The following is a 19893-nucleotide window of genomic DNA, read 5'->3' on the forward strand; positions in this document are numbered from 1 at the left end:
ACACACATAAACACACATACACACACACGCACACACACACATTTATATACAAATAATTAAATCTTTCTTTAAACATTTGGACAATAATGTGTTCATGTTATATAGCTTTATATGGAGAATAAACTGCTATTTGTTAACTCCGTTATTATTATTTTTTGTATAATGTTGGCTTCTTTATCTTCATCCCACTTTTGTTTTAAACATCAAATAACATCAGATATGTAGAGCTTTTTCAGTTCCATTACTTTGAATTTGAACCATTGAGCTTCCTTCTATTGTAATGCATTAGTCCACTCTGTGCAACTGTAGGGCTTGATAGCAAGATGCAGACCCGAGGTCACCTAGTGGCTCTTCTGTCCCTCTTCTGCTGGGCAGGCGCTGATGTCGTGTCCCGCTTTGAGGTCAGTGCCTTCCTTCAGTCACAGGGTCTCTGCTTTTTGTGTGTGTGTGTGTGTGTGTGTGTGTGTGTGTGTGTGTGTGTGTGTGTGTGTGTGTGTGTGTGTGTGTGTGTGTGTGTGCATGGTATGGTGGAAAGTGTAGTATTTGAATGTTGTGCAAGTCTTAACTGGTCAATGGAGCAACGGCAGCACAGAGGTTAGCACCACTCCCTCACAGAAGAAAAGTCCTTGGTTCAAAACCCACCAGGGGCCGGGTCCTTTCTGTGGGGAGTTTGTACGTAATCCTCGTGTTCACCTGGGTTTCCTCCCATACAACAAACACATGCAAGTTAACACTCCTGCCCTGCCCATGAGCAAGGCAGGGGCGCTACGCCTTGAGTTTGTCCCCGGGCAGCCCACTACCCCCCCTAGCGTAGGATGTGATGATTGCTGAGAATGAATTCCCCTTTGGGATAAATGCAGAGGATAAAATAAAGGAACAACCTCCTGGGAGCTTTGTAAAATGTGACCACTGACCATGCTTTCTTGGTCAGTATTCTATGAGTTGCCAGTGTCTTAGTCACAACATGTAAACCCAGTCAGCATGAGTGTCAAAACGTTCATGTTGAATACATGTTTGACACCCCATGTTTGCAGACTGGCCAAGCGGGATCTTTAGAAGACCCCCCCTATGAAGAGTGGCTTCAGAGCGGGGTCAGAACCGCTGCTCATGGCTGTTTTGTGTGCCCTCTCATTCTACTGAGTTGAATCAATCTACAAGGCTTTGTAATAAAAATAAGTTTCCAGTCTCTTACTCTTACAAAGTAAGACATTTCCACGACAGTGTCTGTGTGTGTGTGTGCAAGCGTTTCCTGCCTCTCTCATTATTTATTTAATAATATTATTTATATTTATTATTTATCTATCATGTTTTAACAGAAAGCACGATTTTTTTTTCATAGCCTGCTTCCTGTTCACATCCATATACATATCCATGTATCCTGTTTAAACAAGTTTATATATTAACATTGACACACATTTCTGCTGCTTAGTATTCCTATTGCACATTCATATCTTTACTCTTGTTCAAAGGTATTTAGTTCCTGTCAACTTGCTGGCTTCTTTAATACCTGGATTTCCCTTCAGCGTTAATCATAAAGTTTTATCCTATCCTCTTCTAGGACGTGCCTGAATGTCTGGAATACTTCCACGAAGGCATGGTTCCTAAATGGGGGGCTAGCCCCCAAAATGTGGCCCACCTCTGCCAAAGGTTTGGCAACAGGTAACTTGTCTTGTGTTTCGGCCTATCATGTATTGTACGTCATATCCTCACCCCATCGCACGTCTGTACATCTTTCAGAGACGGCCTCATCTCTTCTCTCAATGTCAACACCATGGACAAATAAATGAAATCTATGCATATCTTAAATGAATTAGCTCAAACTTCCGTCTGTCCACCTGTAGCAGACTGCACATGGTCAGGTGGACGAGGAGCCTTCTGTTTTCTTGTTCAAACAGCTGGCCTCTTCTCCTCTGCTTATACCACCACTACTGCTGCAGACGTTCTGAATCATTTTACGTGTGTGTATTGTCATCGTGATGTCTTCCTACCTTTATGGCATTTCTCAACATCCTTAATAGAGGATTAACTCTTATGTTTCCCTGAAGGACATCTTCCTATCCCTACTGAGTTTAACTTCCCTTATTGAGGGCCCAGTTCAAGACTTGCCTACAAACAGAAGCCCATCAAGTCCTGAGAAACTTCAGTAGTGATAAAGGGAAATGAAAGGAACAACATTGAGATCCTGGTTCATGTTCCCTCGCTGTCTTCTGCGTGCCAACAGGTACCACTTTGCTACGCTGTATGACACCCACCACCGGATCGCAGTGTACTCGGCCTACCTCTTCCAGGATAGTAACGGAGGAGGCAGAGAGAAGCGCTGGTTTGTTGAGCCTCAGGTAAGCACCGTGTCAAGCATGATGTCTTGTCCAAAAGTACTCCTTTGTCGCTGTGGAACCCATGTCATTATCTAAGGACCGAGGTCCGTAGCTCTCTTCAAGAGGATGTATCCGTAGCATATGGGTGGTTTGGGAACAACCTGTGTTTTTTGTGTTACCCCACCCAGCTGGTGGACCTGTCCTGGCAGGCAGAGATGAAGGACGGCTACTGGCTTGGAAAGGACTACCCAGGGGTGTACCAGGGGGAGAGACAGGCCCTGAACGAGGACTACACGCACTCTGGCTACGACCGGGGACACCTCAACCCTAACGGACACCATGCAGGTCTGCATAGACAGCCTTTGCTGCGGCCATAATCTTATCCTCGCCTCCTCTCTAGAATCTAGATGACCGTTGATTTTGTTTTGCCACCTCTGCCAATGCCTTCAAGCTAGGGCAGGCAATTTTGAGAAATCAGCTGGACTAAGCTGGTTTATAAAAGCATCCAACCATAAAGAAATACCAGTCCTCCTTCCAGACCTCTCCCCCAAAACTCATTACTTGCTCGTTAGCTCCGGCAATGTCTGCCTCGTCTAGTGGAAGGCTCCGCTCATGAGTGGGCACAGGTACCCGGGTCGCTAGATGGACCTACAGGCCCTCCAATCATTACTTTCGGGTCGCATGTAGTAATTGGACGGGCTGATAACCACAGCCACAGATATCAGCCTTTTTCCCGTCAGTGTTTGATTTATTAATTGCTGTCAGGAAGAGTATTTAAACAAATATGAAATATAAAAAATGCTGCTATGTTAAACCATCATCTACCATCATCTATGCAGGTCCCGGGGGGGCTGTCCTCCCCCAAATCTATTATTTCTGTATGGAATGGAATTGCAAATATATAGGCCTATATTCAATAGAAGCCGACTCCACTTCTGAAATAATTATTCACACAAAACCTTTTGCAGAATTTGTTTATGTGCCGCCTCTGGTACTTCCACAAGTAAAAAGACTCGTAGTGGGGGATATCTCGGCCATGGATGAGAAGAATTGGGGGGAAGGAACTTTGGCATTGACTCTCTGAAGTCCATGAACCGTGACATGGAGAAGAAAAGGATTGTACTCCGGGGGCTGAGCTGCCGGAGTGCCTCCGAGCTCCCCGCGCCGGAGCTGCCGGCCGCCATCGAAGCCGTCCGGCCGCAGTCCGGCAGCTCCGGCGGTGTACTCTGGGAGCTGAACTGGCGCCGAAGCTAGGTGGCAGCTCCAGCGGACTAGCAGCTCCGGCGGACGAGCAGCTCCGGCTGGGGTAGCTCGGCGGCAGTCCGGCAGCTCAGCTCCGGGAGTACAATCCCTTTCTACTCCATGTCTCCTCCTCCCAACTTCCCTTCGGCGGCCGCTCCGGCGGGGTGAGCTCGGCGCAAGAGAAAGGGATCGTACTCCCGGAGCTTAGCTGCAGGGCTAGCACCGAGTTCCCCCCGCCGGAGCTGCTCGTCTGCTGGTCCATAAAATCTTAGCGATGCTCTGATTGGAGGGGAGTGGGGAAGTGGGAGGTAATATTCAAATGTGCCCCCTTCTTACGTAGGAGGGGGCGCCGAAACTGACTTGCTCGTTTGGTAGCTGGAGGCGGGCTGCTTCCAGAAATGCGTATTTCGCGTGTGGGAGCACCATCTACCCACAGCAACACCCCAAATCCCAGGAAAAGTGCTGTTTTCATAATATGTCCCCTTTAAATAAACCCCATGACCATAACCCTCCTTCTCCGCTGTAGTCCCTGGCCGTAACGCCACCTTCACCCTGACCAACGTGGTCCCCCAGAACCCCAAGCTGAACCAGAACGAGTGGAGGATCCACGAGAGCCAGCTCACCGAGCTGTTCCGGGCCAGGTGCTCGCGGGCCTACGTGCTGGTGGGCGCTGTGCCCTCCGCTGACAACTGGATTGTCAAGAACAACGTCAACCGCGTCAACATCCCCGACTATCTGTGGAACGCATACTGCTGCGTGGACAACAACGGAAAAGCCATCCAGAGCGGCGGCGCCTCCGCCAGGAACACGGAGGGCAACTGGGTGGAGAGGCACACTCTGGATGAGCTGGACGAGTTCCTTCAGCAGTTCACCAACCAGCCAGTAGGGGAGCTGTTTCACAACAACTGCAGATGATTTATATTTTTTTACTGACCCAATGAAAAGGTTTCGCTATTGGCTCAAATTGGTTGCATGTAATACCGCTTGCCATAGTTAGTGATTACTATGGAAAATATCCCAGCATGGACGGCATGGTTTGTCTTCTCTGAAACATTATCAATGTTCATCAAACATAAGAAATATGTTTGCACCTTGTATATTTGGTCAATTTTTGTTTGCACACAAAAGCTAATATTTTAATATTACATGTATTAAATGAGTTGTGCAAATGGATATAACCCCAATGATTAAAGAAAGTTTAATGAATCCAGTTAGATCCAGTCAACAGGAAACTAAATGTATTCAAAATGTATTCAGTTATACACAAACATTGATGGAATCATTGTTTTTGATGTGTAAGGGTTCAAAATGTGCCCTTACAGTCATAAAAATGTAAACAATTGATCAGATAACCCCACGCAGTAACAGTCGTCTGTTCTACAAGCCTTCAAAGTACCTGAATGCTATAGTAACCTCTCTAATCCCTCTGCTGTCTACCAGAAAACAAATTAAACTAAAAAAGAACTGACTCTGTACGTCATGCTCTTTCATTCACCACTTTATAGCTATACAGAATATTGCAACATGTATGAAATACAATAAATGAAGAGCACTAAGACAAAAAAACAAATCCTGAGCATGTTCAGTATAAAATAGTATCAACACTGTGGTATGGATTACAATAGTCCCTTTTCCTAGAGGTGTCACCATAGGACATACACAGGCGTCACTCATAACACAAATTATTGGTCTGTTATAGGGCGTATAGACTTATCTTCACTCAGCTTCCATTTGCCTTGTCTTTTTGGTGACACTTGTTTCACTCTGCATGAAAGCTGGAGAAAGATGCTAACCATTTTGTCAGGCCAATCGGGTGGTGCTTAATCTGTGATTGGGTAGTTGGGCGGAATAGAGGAGCTAGAGCTACACCGGTAAAACAACGCATTTGGTCAGACTAATCCTGAACTGAGCTTCTTGCTTGGTAAAACATACTAACTCCAGCTTTCACAGTGTTCACCGGTGACATCATGTATTTCAATCAGTAATTGTTTTTGACGCTGTATTTACGAACGTATATAAAACAATTTCACACAAAATACCCTTTTCACAGAGGTGTTATCATAGGACAAACATAGGTGCCACTCATACAGTTATTTTTGGTGGCAGGTGCTTTGACACACATAAATCCACCGCCTGCTTACCCAGTGTTAAAGATCCCATGCATTTTGAGGGTAGATACCGTAATTGCGTTTGGGGGTACTACTAGAAAAGGGTTACATGCCTGTATGTTAGAAATACCCCTTATTATTCTCAAACTGTTCGTTTCTGCAAAACCAATTTCAGCGTCTTTCAAAAACGGTCTGATTCATATCATGTCATTTTAAGGCCCCCTTCCCAAGTAGCCAAGTATGCTGTGATTGGACAGCAAGCCGACTCTGTTGCGATTGGTCGAACGCTTTGCGCGTTCACACCCCCGAGAAGCTGTAAACATTGTGGGTAGCTGGGAGGTGGGACATCTGCACTTCCGCCCCGCCCACTGCAGTCTGAAGTGACACTGCTACGGAAGTAAAGTTTGAGCGTAAACAAGCTATTTCAAGCGCTTATTGAGGGGTGTTCTCGGCGGGCGTGAATACTCCCCCTGGCTCAGACTTATATTTTTCTAGCTTAGCAGACGTAAAACACGTATACATATACGCATCATATATCAGTTTAAAGCAAAGGGTAAAGTTGAAAAAGCATGTTATTACCCCATTAGAAGGGTCCATTGACAATGAGTGTTATCTTCACTAGCTAACTCAATCCGTGCGCACACATTTGTAGAGCCTGATTAGTGTTATGAGTGACAATGTGTTTGTCCTACAATGACAGCTCTATGAAAAGGGTCCATCCATTTAGAAAAAAGACACCACCTTCTATTCCTTTTATCCATAGAGGACCATGGGGTGGTTGGTCCACGTAGGTAGCTTGGACAGCTCCTCCTCAGTGGGGGCCTCTATGGGCCAGCCCCAGGCCTTGAAGAAGGCACACAGGTTGTGCTCCACGGCCATGGAGAAGGTCTTGGTGTACAGGTTCATCTTTCCCTCGTTGTCCCTGGGCACGTCGCTCATGTCGTGGTAAGCGGCGAACACTTTCTTAAAGGCTGCCCAGCCAAACGCCTCCTGGAGCTGAGGTGGTTAGAGTAAGTGACACATAGGGGGAGGGAAGACCGTATGTAGGGGCCAGTGAGTCCTTGACCACTGGTTTAAAGTAAACTGGATATGAAGTATACATTTAAATGTATCGCTTATGTAAAGGCTTACCACTGAAACTTTTTCAAAAAGCACAGGTACCTATACGATAATCAGAAAAATCCTCTCTAACCTGTAGGTATGTTTCCAAAGCCGTCCATGTATTCCAGTTGTCAAGGTCCTTGCCTCCCTTGACGTAGTCCTCTGGACGAGATGCCCGAGATTTGGACTGCAAAGCAGGATGTGCCTGCACGCAACACAGCATCTACCCTGTGACAACTAATATGTATAAACCATCATTGGATTTATTGTAAGCCTCGTAGGGTTTTAAGGGGACATTTCAACCGGACCCTATAGCCTGTGAATTGTTTTGTTTGATTTCCTTTAAAAAAGGAATTGACTCTGACAGCTATCTAAGCTCGACTTTTTAAACCAAATCCTATTTATCAATATTTATAAGTCATTCCTAATGTTATTTACCTGTTCCCTGTTAATCCCCAGCACCTCTTCGTGCACGTACACCGACCACAGGTTGCACGTGCACTCTGTGGTGTTCGGCCTGAACTCCCAGCATCCCCTCTGCTGGTTGTGGCCCAGCTCGTGGATGAAGCCCCAGAGGCCGCGGGTTCTCGCTCCCTCCCAGTCTATCAGCTCAGGGACCATAGAGGACAGCATCATGATGGGATAGCCTGCGTGCATAAAACCTGGCAACACAAAACAAAGGGAGGGTGACGCTGCATTCCCTCTTCTGCTCGTCTCACGATCGCAGAGATCCATGTGGTGTCTCTGAGTACAGTGGATGTGTAAATACAGGCAGAGCGGCCTGTGTTTACACATGTCCACCATGTGAAACAAGGGGGCAGTACAGCATTTCCAACCGTAAATGTACACAAACTGATCAGCAAATCCGCAAACTTAGAAGGGTCTGCTCCATTGAAAGTATTTAGAAAAAGCTATCTATCCATGTGATAAGACGTAAATCATTCAAATGTGCTGCTGAAAAGTGGTTTGTGCATCGCCAACAAATGAAGACACAGGGTTTTAATTTGGGTTAATATACTAATCAGGCTATCGGATACAATATTAAATACTGTGCGTGTGTTCCCGTCTTGACTGAACAGCGATTAATTGCCACCAGCCTGCTCAGAGAAGGGTGAGTTGCTAAACTCAGAGTAGCAACACAGATCTTTGCCTCTGGGCTTGATGGAGAAGTGTGATTTGGGCTTTAGGAAAGAAACTGTAGGGGGAAAGAATAACCTGAGATGTGTGTTCATGTTCATCCAAAGGAGCTTGAAGTAGTGTAAGTAGGAACGGAAGCAGTGTTACCGTGGGAAATCTGCACATCTGCGACAAAGCGTTCTTTGCGTGGGAATTTATGCGAAACAACTGCCAGGTCAGCAACACTCTTCATGATGTCATCCCAGAGCGCCGCCACCTTATCGGGGCGCTCCAGGTCTCGAATGGCGCTGGATGGTATGGTGAAGATGACGTTGTCAAACTCCAGCTCTGCCCAGGGGGCGGGGCTAGTGCGAAGCACCGCCCACTCAGCAATGGTTGTCACACCTGGGAAAAACAGGACATTATATTCAGACACTGTGACAGTGTACGTATGGCACCATCGCCCACTTTTTCTCAATATGTAGTGCACAATTCAGGGCGTTACAATAGTCTACAGGTGTCCAAAGTCAGGTAAAAGGAATGAGGGAACAAGTGAAATTGAACATATGACTATGAAAGATGCAACCTCCACAATGCAGTAATCAGATATATCCCATGCAGTCAATTATTTAGTTAATTGGTAGCTAGTTGCACCTTTATTGATAATCAATGATCTTAGAGGAACTCACCAGACATAAAGTAAGGTGCAAGAACCGCCCTTTCCACTGTGACCTTTAGCCCCCCCACCTGTGTATCGGGTGGGGCCACAAGGTAGAGGAGCCCCCCCCACAGGTTCCACACCTGCATGATGGGAGTTGTGATTCTGAAGGTCTTGTGAACACATGGGGCTCTCCTCAGTTCCTTCAAGTGATCCAAAGCGTCCGTTTGACAGCCGATCTGCACCTGGTTCAACCAGATAGACAAGATGGTCAAGAGGGTGTTTAACAAAACAAAAAAGACAAGACACGCAGATATTTGCTTAGACTTATACATACATAGAACACGAAGGCAGTACATGATCATTGTTATTATGCAAACTAGGTCCTAAGGCTTATCTTCTTGTTTTGGAATGTGCATTTGAGTTTGAGAATTTGAGAATGTGCATGACTTGAAGGCTGATGCGCATTCACGATACACCCAAACTCTCAACATGTACTGTAGATATTTTTGTCATGGGAGGTTTGACGAATAAATTGACCACAAATATGAAGTTTGTCAAAGAATTATCATGCACCTTCCATCCTTTGTTCACAATCTGTGCTGGTAGAGATATGTAGGTCTTCATACCTGGAGTGAGGTACACTCCAGTACTAATCCACTCCTCTTCACCTAATACACACACACACACACACACACACACACACACACACACACACACACACACACACACACACACACACACACACACACACACACACACACACACACACACACACACACACACACACAAACATGATGAAACTGTTTTTCACTTCCCAGAATAGAAAAACTCATCAGAAGCAGAATGCCCCACTTTCAAGTTGTGAGAAAAATAGAACCTGCTGTGTTTGCGTTGACGTTCAGCTGATGGTGTCGGACAATGGGCATGCTAGGGATGTCCTTGATCAGGTAAGGCAGGAGCATGTCGGGGTCCAAACACCGATAGAGCTCTGTCCCGATGGTCAGCAGCAGACGGTCCTTTTCACTGCTAACCAGGCAGTTCAAAGACACCTGAATAGACCACGGGAGATTCAAATTCGTTTCACAGTGCATTGAAATGTTAGGGGGCTGACTCCTCATATTAAATTAAGAGAAAGTATAAATATTGTGCAAAAGTATGACTCATGACCTAATAATGTGAAATATAACTATAAATAGAGGCAATCGTGAGAAATATATTTCTTTATTTTTGATGCCATTTTTCACCCATCGCACTGTGCTGCACTTTTATAACAATTATTGTGCTTAAACTAGTGCTGCAAGTTTAACGCGTTATTAACGGCGTTAACGCAAACCAATTTTAACGGCGTTGTAGTTTTTTCACCTGCTGTCTAGCAACAACTAGTCACGTTATGGTGCGGCCACACCAGACGCGTATCTCGCGTACTTTTTACGCGAGATACGCGCGTAAAATGTTGCTTGACCATTTTGTGTCAAAAATGGTCGCATACGCGCAATACGCGCTATACGCGCTATACGCGCCTACGTCACTCGCCTAGATGAGTCCATGTCCATGCAAGTGAACGGAGCGTTCCCTCTTCCTCATAACTATCAAACCAAACATCCTTCACATTCACCGAGCGAACATTACGAAAGTAAAATGCACATTTCTCGCTAAAAATGTTTCCATAAACGCATTTAATGGCGTAACTATGTTACTATTTCCACCCAGAATAAAGAAAGTTGTCGGCCGTGGCTGCGCTGGAGTCCGAGGTAGGAAACCCCAACGCCGCCGTGTTTGGGTGATAGAGTTTAGATCGGGTTAGATTAAATAATCTCGGATATAAATAACAATAATCGGGTTAAATAAATTCACATGGTGTGTCTGGTGTGTTTCCCAGCAGACAAATAGTCCGCCAAGACGTTGAGGTTGCTTAGTAACCAGAGACTCTGTCCATGCAAGTGAACGGAGCGTTCCCTCTTCGTCATAACTATCAAACCAAACATCCTTCACATTCACCGAGTGAACATTATGAAAGTAAAATGCACATTTCTCGCTAGAAATGTTTCCATAAAAGCATTTAATGGCGTAACTATGTTACTATTTCCACACAGAAAAAAGGAAGATGTCGGCCGTATGCTTCTGTCCAAGCTCACTACTCTCTGCCAGTGACGTCGGGTCAAGCTCAACGCTGATTGGGCAATGCGTGTCTCGTCAGACGCGTATCTCGCGTACTTCGCGTAAAAAGTTCAATTTTTTGAACTCTTTTGAAATGTACGCGATATACGCGATATACGCGCGTATAGCGCGTATAGCGCGTATTGCGCGTAAATATACGCGCTATACGCGCGTAAAATGTTGCTTAATACGCGAAATACGCGTAATACGCGTAATACGCGCCTAAACCAATGGTTCCCTATGGAGAAAATGGCGATTTCATACGCGAAGTACGCGAGATACGCGTCTGGTGTGGCCGCACCTTTAGAAAGAAGACAACCCCATACCGGATCTACACCGGAAACAAACAACCAGCACGCCGCACAAACTTTTTGGGGCAATCAAGGATACGGAGCGGGTGAAAAATTCCTTAAAGTGTGTGTGTGTGTGTTTGTGTGTCACTCTGTTCGAGCCCGGGCCCCGTTTCCCGAAAGCATCGTTAGCCTAAGTGGATCGTGAAGTCACACCGTTTCCCGAAAGCATCGTTGGTAACGAACGTTGTGAAAACGCTCGTAGCTAACGAGGACTCCACGGGTACTCGTAGGATGCTAAGAGCATCGTTAGCCTACTATTGCCTCAGTGGCGTCACCAGCGGACATTCTGTGTATTGGATGTGTTTTATTACAACTCATGCAATACCACGGAATGCCCAGCTGGCGCAATTTCGCAACCGAAAACAGTGGTTATTGCCGATATATAACTCATAGACTACTGTTAGATTTAAACAGCAAAGATAGAGACATGTTAGAAGTCAAAAACAACATAATTAATTGCATTAATTTAAAATTCCAAAAATACATGCATAGCCGAATGCATGTGAATTTCTGCAGGCATTTTTTGTTGCGATTGTTTGCATTAAGCACTGTAGGCGCTTCGGTGAGGCTGTGATGAAGTTCACTATTTATTGGACCGTTTCTAGCCAGTAACGAACATCCCTGACCATAGTTAATCGCGTTTGTCGTACACTTTGTTGTACACTCAGACGTGAACTCATTATTGCATGCGGGTGTCTTCATTCATAAAAAAATGTAAACATTCGGGAGTGCAATAATACAATTTATTCTAAAGATGTCTAGACTCCTTCTCCAATGAACCAAGAAAGCCTGCGCATTGACGAACGGGGGATTTGACCCCTTCGGTTTTACACAGGAAACTTGAGATAAGAAGGTGAAGTCGCCGGGCGTGCCAAGCTGCGACCGAACCGGCTTGGCAGGGCCATCTGCCCAACAATATGGGCAGGCCAGGATCTAGACCAAGCTCTCCGAATCGGGTCAGCAATAGCCGTGTGTCAATGCCTAGCCTCTGCGTTTGAATGATAATGAATGAATGGAACGTTGCATATTTAATGTCTACAAATATTCTAGACGAGAGAGTGCGCACCAATCAATGAAACCTTATGCGGAATCGGATAAAGTCGGCTCTCTTAGATGCGGAAAGCATGTTTCAGAAATCAGCACATTAAGATAAATGCTTGTCACACAAGCTATTTTTGATTTTTGTAATGTGGAATTATTTCAGGGGGGAAAATGTCGTGAAAAAATGTACGCACAGTACATTCAGGATTAGGACGGATATCAGCCCTGGCCTAATCAATTGTGTTTTAATATCTTGACCATTCATATTATTGCAGTCTATTCTTTTCGTAGGCTACTCTGCTGTTGGCCTTGATGGGTAGATATTTTAACGCTTTTTAACCCCATTTTCCTGCCACATTCCTGCGTCTCCCCCTCCTACGGAGCCCATTTCAGTACCGTGTCAGTAGACAGTTACAATCCTAGTGAACGCACGTTCATGTTAAGAAGAGTTTCGGGAGGCGCTCCAAAGAAATCTACGATGGATCGCAAGATCCATCGTGAGAATGATCGTACGAGCGTGGATCCATCATTATCGGGAAACGGGGCCCTGCACGAGAGTTCAATGTTGTCATTAGCTGTTACGTCTCTCTGAACATTCGCAGTTCAAGGCCCACCTGGGCTTTACCACTTAGGGAGGGGCCGATTAGTTACTCCCCTCTAGACAAAATCGACTTGGTTGCGATGTTGACAGTTTGTGAGTGTTGCGTCTGTTGAGTGAGTGAGAGGTTGCGGGCGCACAGCTCAGGCTGCCGGACGGCGCTGCAAGGAACTTTTATAAACGCAATATTGTTATCCAGCAGTATTTAGCCCGACAGCCCGGAAACGTTAACGGCCAACTGGTAATTCTCCCGACTCTCCAGATCACCACTCCGCCCGTGTGTGTGTGTGTGTGTGTGTGTGTGTGTGTGTAGGCGTTATTCGATAGCCTGGTAATGTGTATAGGCCTACGTATGGTAGGAATATTTATACTGGTTTAAATAATAAATGTTATGTATTTCCCATCTTTGCTGAGCAAGAGTTTTGTTCGAAAGTTCAGTGATTGAAACAAATAAAAGCCTGGGCTATTGAAGGTTTACGGTAGGCCTACCACTGTCATGCACCTACCCGATGTCAAGTGGACCGGGTTGAATTCATTGCGGGTCTCTCTTCTTACTGTCCTTCCCAACACTCTCTGATCTCACTAAAAGGCTAGCAGCACAAAATCTAATCTTAACTATGACATTAATGCGATTAATCACCATTAAATATTTGAATCGCTTTACAGCACTAGTTTAAACTCATAATACAAGATACAGATCAAGACCCTAGTATTATTCTATGTGTTAGACTAGCTGAAGAGTTGTCTAAGGGCGGACAGCGAGGATTGAGTGACTTCTCCATATATCAATTGTTACCAAAACAGCAACTGTTAACTGATAACCTCCCCCAGTGAGGGGGTAGCCCAATATGTATATGGGTCACAGCATGTGTCGCACAGCAGAAGTATGATTTGTAGTTGGAGTATTTAAACCTTATTTTCTGTGCTTTATATTGCATGATTTTCTTCAGTGTGCGAAATACACGTCGATATTTGGGGGGGTGTTGGGTTCTCAACCCCAGATTGTTGCTCAATACCGATCTAAATGTTCTCAATATGCTGTAGCCTAGGCCATAACATTACAATATTTCATGGATGCAAGCCAAGACAATCAATCTATATCTATAGCCTACATGACAACACACACGCACGCACACACTTAACTATTTTTGATAATCCGATACATTATTCGTAAAGCAACACTGACATAGGAGGCTACATTGGCTAAAGTTCTTTGGATGCAGGTTGTTTTATAACAAGGAGAGGCAAAGTTGTGCATTACAATGCAAACACGACCATAATTGGCACCAATCTGGCGCACTTAGAAGAGCAATCAACTGAATAAATGTCAGGTATATAGCCTATCGGAGACGGGCACACAATCAGTGCACTTGCAAATGAGAGCCTGCAGTATGACTGATCTGATATTATTTAACCATCCATCTACAGCATTTATTTTACGAATAGGCCTACTCTATATCGGATTATCAATAATTCAGTCCCTCCAGAAAAATGCGGCGTTTTTTTGTGATTGTTGCGCCCAAAAATCCTTGCTTATGCGTCACGTTTTCTTAAAAAAATCGATAAAATATGCGGCATATTGCAATTTTATGCAATGAAATTACGGGAACTTGCGAAAAAATGCGGGAATTAGCGGAAAAAAACAGCTTTTAGATGACGTTCACGTTGCGTAATTACGTCACTTCATAACGTTCCCATGATAACAGGGGGAAATTACTGCTCTTGTGTGAAGTAAACGCAGCATTTTTCAACTTTCTGACTTTCTGTCACTTTTTTGCAACGAAGATGCGGGGATTATGAAATAATGCAAGCCCCGCATATTTTGTGCGGAAAATTCAATTTATGCAGTGAAAGTGTGGCATATTTGAGAAAATGCGGCCCCCGCATGAATATGCGAACTTTGGCTGATTATGCGTTGAATTATGCGATTGCATAATCGCGTTTTTCTGGAGGGACTGATAATTGTTAAGTGTGTGTGTGTATGTGTTGTCATGTAGGTTTTAGATATAGACTGATTGTCTTGGCTTGCATCCAATCAGGATGCGCAACAATCAGGGGATGAGGACACCACCGAATATTGACGGGTATCTCGCACACTTCCATCTCAATATATAGCCTAACATATATAAAAATAACACTGTACTAGCCACAATGTATTATCTTCTAGCTAGTGGTGGTCATTACATTGTAGTGAAACTAGTAAAGACAACATGGCAGGCGCTGCAGCTCTCGACGTTGCATTACTTTAGTCTGGCATTTCTCTTCACTGATTGGTTACAAAGCCTTCAAACTTAGTGGTCAAGCAAAAAAGAGGAAGGGGCTCGGTTTGCATACCCATAGCCGCGGCTATTAAGTATGCATAAGCGGCTAAATAGCCGCGGCTGAGCCGGAGCATAGACTGTAGACTTCTGCCTTTAAGGGGCGTGGTGGATTTATTTTAAATTCATTCTTTAGTTATTAAAAATATTAGAATGTCTAGATTTGTTCAGGAATAAAGTGACTAGAGTGAATTAAACGTGTCCGTGGTGCCTGGCTCCTCCTTGGTTTCACAGTGTTGCTCTGGACCCGGAAGAAAGGAAACCTGTAGGTTTTCTTTATCCCCTTTTCCCTCCTCCTTACTGATGCATGCCTTTACCTGCGGGATCCCAGCCTTTTTGACAATGGCAGTGAGGTCGGACACGACTTGTGTGTACGACGCCGACTCGTTGGCCTCCATCAACAGGTAGGAAGCACAGTCCCGACGCAGCCGCGCCAGGAAGCCCTCCTCCTTGGCAGTGAGAGGCTCTCCGGAGAGCAGGTGTCTGCTGAAGCGAGACACCATGTGCTGGAAGTGGTACTGGTCTATGAAGGCCTCGTCGGGGTCGGGAGCCTCGTAGAATTCCTTTGGGACGGTGGAACCCAACACATTCAGGCCCATCTTGCTCAGTATGCGGTTCCCTAGAGTAGGGGAAGAGCAGTCACCAAAAGGAAGAACAACCAAATAACTTTGTGATTTTCTAAGATATTGCTGGAATTTTTTCATCAAATCTTATAGTGGTTAAAAAAGGTATTGATGCTTGTTGACACCAGAGATCATAAGCTGATGGTCATGGCCACAGTTGTGGTGCTGTGTGTTCTCCCCCTGTGTCGGCCACACCCACTGTCTGTCTCTGTGCTTTGCCTGCCACTCTCCACTGCTCACACCTGGCCTGCATCAGCTCATCAACTCCCCTTCAAATACACCTAGTCGTCGCCAAATCGTACTTCGATATAACGTGGTAGTTATTTGTACCTGGCTCCAGCATATACACTTTCTGGTTGTTGTTTCTCCTGCTGAAATCTCGTGCCTCACCTTTGTTTTCTTTTGCCTTTAGTTTTTTGGATCTACAACTCCAGCCTGCCTGCTTCACTCCCTCCAGCCTAATGGGGCACACTCTCCAACCTGCCCACTGTCTCACTCCTGGTTATACCCAATAAACCTGTTCACCTTCACTCCAACTCCTGTCCTGTCTCTGTGTTCTGCTCTTGGGTCCAGCAGCTATGGCTCCCCTAGCGCAATAAATATACCATAGGGCCTATAGCGTTCCCCAAACGTGAGCCTCCCATAGGTGAGATCATATCTTTCCATGGCTTAGGGCCGTAAATGCATTCACTGAAGTCTTTCACAAGTTCCAACAGGTTTACCGATAGATAACACAAGGCTGACACCCTTCCTTTTGTAAACATCCTTCACCAAGGAGGACATTCCAGTGAACACTGAGGATATTGTTGTTGTACCTGTGAAGTCAGTCGGCAGGTTGAGCTCTGGGTAACAATAGCACCAGTACCAGGCATGCCCTCCTATGAGCAGACCTCCCCCTTCCATCACAAAGTCCTGCATCTCCTCTGCCTTCTCATCACAGTATGCCGTGGACACAAACACACTCAGGTCATCAGTGAAGTCTGTATTCCGACAGCTCAGCCCTGATGGGCCATACAGGGAGGGGAGATCAGTCATTGACGGGTGGACTCCAACTACGCCTTTCCTGCCCTGGTCCAACCATCGGAGGGCATTGTGCCATAAAGGAACCAACTCCTGTGGAGTACAAAGGACAAATTGTTGTCTTTGTTAAAGGTTCCATCCACAGATGATGGAGGTCTGTGTGTCTTAGGCACTCAGTAATGTGGCTGGCTTCACTTGTGCCCTGGACACATTACTAAGCAGGGAGACCAGCCTCTCGGCCGGTAGGCGGATCGCTGCGTCTGAACAATTTACGACACTGAGTGGAAACTTCATGCAGGAATGTGTTACTTAGAGAATATTTGTATATGTATATGTTTGTGTCATATTTTACTTTTACAATTTCATTGTACTTGAAGGAAAATCAAGATTTTCTTGAGAATAAAGTGTATAACGGACCACTTGATAACCACCAATAAGGTATATGTCAACTAAAATGGTAAACTTTGTGCGACCTTTTCTCTTTTGAAATCATATACATGTGATAACAGCTTAAATTTCAAACCAACCTGTTGTTCAAACAATCCTTCGTGAGTGACACATAGGACTCGACCCCTGCCATAGTATGCCCCCGCTAAGAAGGGGAATATCGGAAAGGCAAGATGGCCATGGACCTGAATCTCAGAACACTCTTTCTTCAACCTGAACCCAGACACGCCCTCCAGGAGAAATGCCAAGTCGTCCGCAAAGTTAATCCTGCAGTTAGAGAGAAGGGGAAGGACTAATGACCTAATGGCACCAAGATATATATATATATATATATATATATATATATATATATATATATATATATATATATATATACATAAATAAATCTTCGATCAAAATGTTACTGCTGTCTTTTGTAATTTAGAAAGGGTTTTGCTATGTGACTGTTTGAGACCTTTTTGTGTTTTAATTTCCTTTTTCAGTCGGCTCTACTCACGGATCTGGATTCCAACAGCGAGGAATTGGTGGGAAAACAGAAAGACAGCCGCCCTCTGAATGGTGCTCAGAGAAGTAGATCCCCGCCACGCTGGACACCTGGTTCCCTGGGAAGGCCTTCAGAACGTCTTGCTTGGGGTGTTGTCCAGCCCAGGACCAGGCCTGCCCTGCGATCAACAGCCCCCCTCCAGCTTTCAGAAACTCCACCAGGGACTTCACATCAGGAGCCATGCTGTAGGCATCCACCACATACACCCCCACCCCCAGGTCTTGGAGGAAGCCTTCCACCAACTGGCCGTGGAAAATGGTTTCACCAAGGTTATCCGCCACTGGCTTGCAGCTCTGGTGAATACCAACCAGGGGGTTTTCGGATCCATCCCCTCTGAGCCAGGTGAGGGCGTTCTCCACCAGGGCGGGCAAGGCGGTAAGGTAGCTCTCGTGACCCAGGACTACCATGCGTCCACGTCCAAAGAGGGAGGCAGCCATCAGCACCTGGCCTTGGGCGTTCATGGCCAGAGGGAAGGCGTGGTCTCCTATTAGGTGCAATGAGCCAGGGGTGGCATTGCCCCTCAAGTCCAGCTCCTGCAGTCCTCTCATGAGACTGGAATAGGCCCGCTGGTTGTCAAATCCAATTTGTGGGCTGGCCATGGTTTAGGTTGAGTGAGGCTCTGAATCCGGCTGATAGGGACAGCATATAGGATAACTTCAGGGAGGATTTAGGACTCTTGAAGTGTAATATAATCTAGATAATAAAATGTTGTGAGCTGCTATGTGAAAAAACACTTTTAGAAGGATGCTGTGGTTACATTTCCAGTATTGGGTAATAGTATTTTTAAAGAATGCCATATTTTACATATATTTTTACAATATTTTTCACAGCAGTTGAGCTGTCCTTTATAGGCTATTTGAAAGTGTTTGGTGTTCATAATAAATGTCATAAAAAAATACCGAAAAACCGACAATGTTGCTGGGTATATGTGTGTTAAACCCGTAATGAAGACGTGAAGGAATATTGCCCTCTATAGAATAGTCTCTAGGGGCGTTTGGCGAAACCCTTAAAGCGTTGGCCTAATTGTCAGGGACACAATAAGCCCGTCAGAAACACTTGGAATAGGACATTTTAAAACAGGTTACATTTGCTGCCGTAAATACCAATGCGTTGGGATAGGGAATGTGCAATGCTGATTGACCCGCGCGTCCTATCTCATCATATAAAAAGTCTAATTGCCTATCAAATCCAATTAGATTACGCAATATACAAAATATCATTGATCTTTGACGTAGGCTTCACAAATTCCGCTAAATTATCTTGCCTGAGAAAATATCATAATTTAAAAACGTATAGTAGGCCTACCAAGGCCTAAAGCTAAAATTACAGTTCTAAAATCGACATTCATACGTTAAAGATAAAACAGACATTACCCAATAGCAACTAGGCCTATGTCGGTGGATCTTCCGAAAAAGTTGTCGGTGGATTGTTAAAGCCCACAGCCTAACGAGCTGTGTATAGTAGAAGAGTAGTAGAAGAGGCACAGAGGTTGGGCGGGGGTCCTGGGAGGAGCTAAACACATTGGACTGAAGAAAAGTATAGCTGCGTTTTTGTTTAACTGGTGTTCTGCCAATTTCTGCTCCCTTGTCAGATTTTGCTACCGTAGGGCGACTCGATAGAAAATTCTATCAAATCATGTCACCCTATCAGAAAATGCTAGCGTCGGCGCTAGCGGTCGTTAATGCCCCTCCTACCGTGACCTGTCTAAAAAAAAAAAAACCTTTTAGTTATTCTTTTAATATTAAATATGCATACTGTAACTTAAATTAAATAGAATAAATGAACGGTGAAATTGCATCACTTTGGTTGTGCATCATGCATGCATCGGTTGCCGAGTAAACTTGTTACATTTGATTAAACTGCAGCGCGCAGAATCCTGGTTTGAATCGAAAATAATATGCTAGACAGTTTGTCCGCCTATATCAAAGACAGTTAGCCTAATTATCAACAAAAAATGGTTTTACGAAATTTGCATAGACTTTACATGCAAATGCACAAGCGAATGGAAGGACATAGGGGAGAGTGGGGTAAAGTGAGAAATTGTTTTACATTTGCTCACCTCTAAGCGAGCTAAAATGACATATCAGTAAAATTTTCACATTTGCCATTAATTCAGAATGTTTCCTAGCAATGGAAATTATTAGAATGTATTCAGGACGAAGGTTTACCCCATTTCAGGGGTAAACTGATTCAGACCAGAGGAACCAAGGGGGTAAAGTGAATCAGCTGGGGGTAAACTGATCTACTTA

At 44.9% G+C, this 19893-nt stretch overlaps 2 protein-coding genes across 3 annotated transcripts; one reads left to right on the forward strand and one right to left on the reverse strand.

The window, feature by feature from the left end:
* Nucleotides 1-275: 275 nt before the first annotated feature.
* On the forward strand, nt 276-5025 carry si:dkey-243k1.3 (endonuclease domain-containing 1 protein). The gene is made up of 5 exons (XM_030380562.1): nt 276-401; nt 1559-1659; nt 2222-2336; nt 2504-2660; nt 4084-5025. The coding sequence occupies exons 1-5, from the start codon at nt 324-326 to the stop codon at nt 4470-4472; spliced, it is 840 nt and encodes a 279-aa protein (XP_030236422.1). The 5' UTR covers nt 276-323; the 3' UTR covers nt 4473-5025.
* On the reverse strand, nt 4739-19122 carry LOC115560907 (TRPM8 channel-associated factor homolog). 2 transcript variants are annotated; one of them, XM_030380560.1, is made up of 12 exons: nt 19018-19122; nt 17597-18273; nt 17181-17367; nt 16449-16746; nt 15328-15629; nt 9421-9592; nt 9117-9211; nt 8572-8785; nt 8051-8287; nt 7205-7428; nt 6858-6971; nt 4739-6661 (listed from the first exon to the last, which is right to left on the reverse strand). In XM_030380560.1, exons 2-12 carry the CDS (start codon nt 18241-18243, stop codon nt 6419-6421), a joined length of 2733 nt encoding a protein of 910 aa, XP_030236420.1. In that variant the 5' UTR covers nt 18244-18273; nt 19018-19122; the 3' UTR covers nt 4739-6418. The 2 variants fall into 2 exon arrangements, with proteins under 2 accessions (XP_030236420.1, XP_030236421.1); XM_030380561.1 differs by lacking the exon at nt 9117-9211 and having other exon boundaries at nt 8684-8785.
* Nucleotides 19123-19893: the final 771 nt, after the last annotated feature.

This window comes from Gadus morhua, chromosome 16 (assembly GCF_902167405.1).
Source record: "Gadus morhua chromosome 16, gadMor3.0, whole genome shotgun sequence".
Taxonomy (NCBI): Eukaryota; Metazoa; Chordata; class Actinopteri; order Gadiformes; family Gadidae; genus Gadus; species Gadus morhua.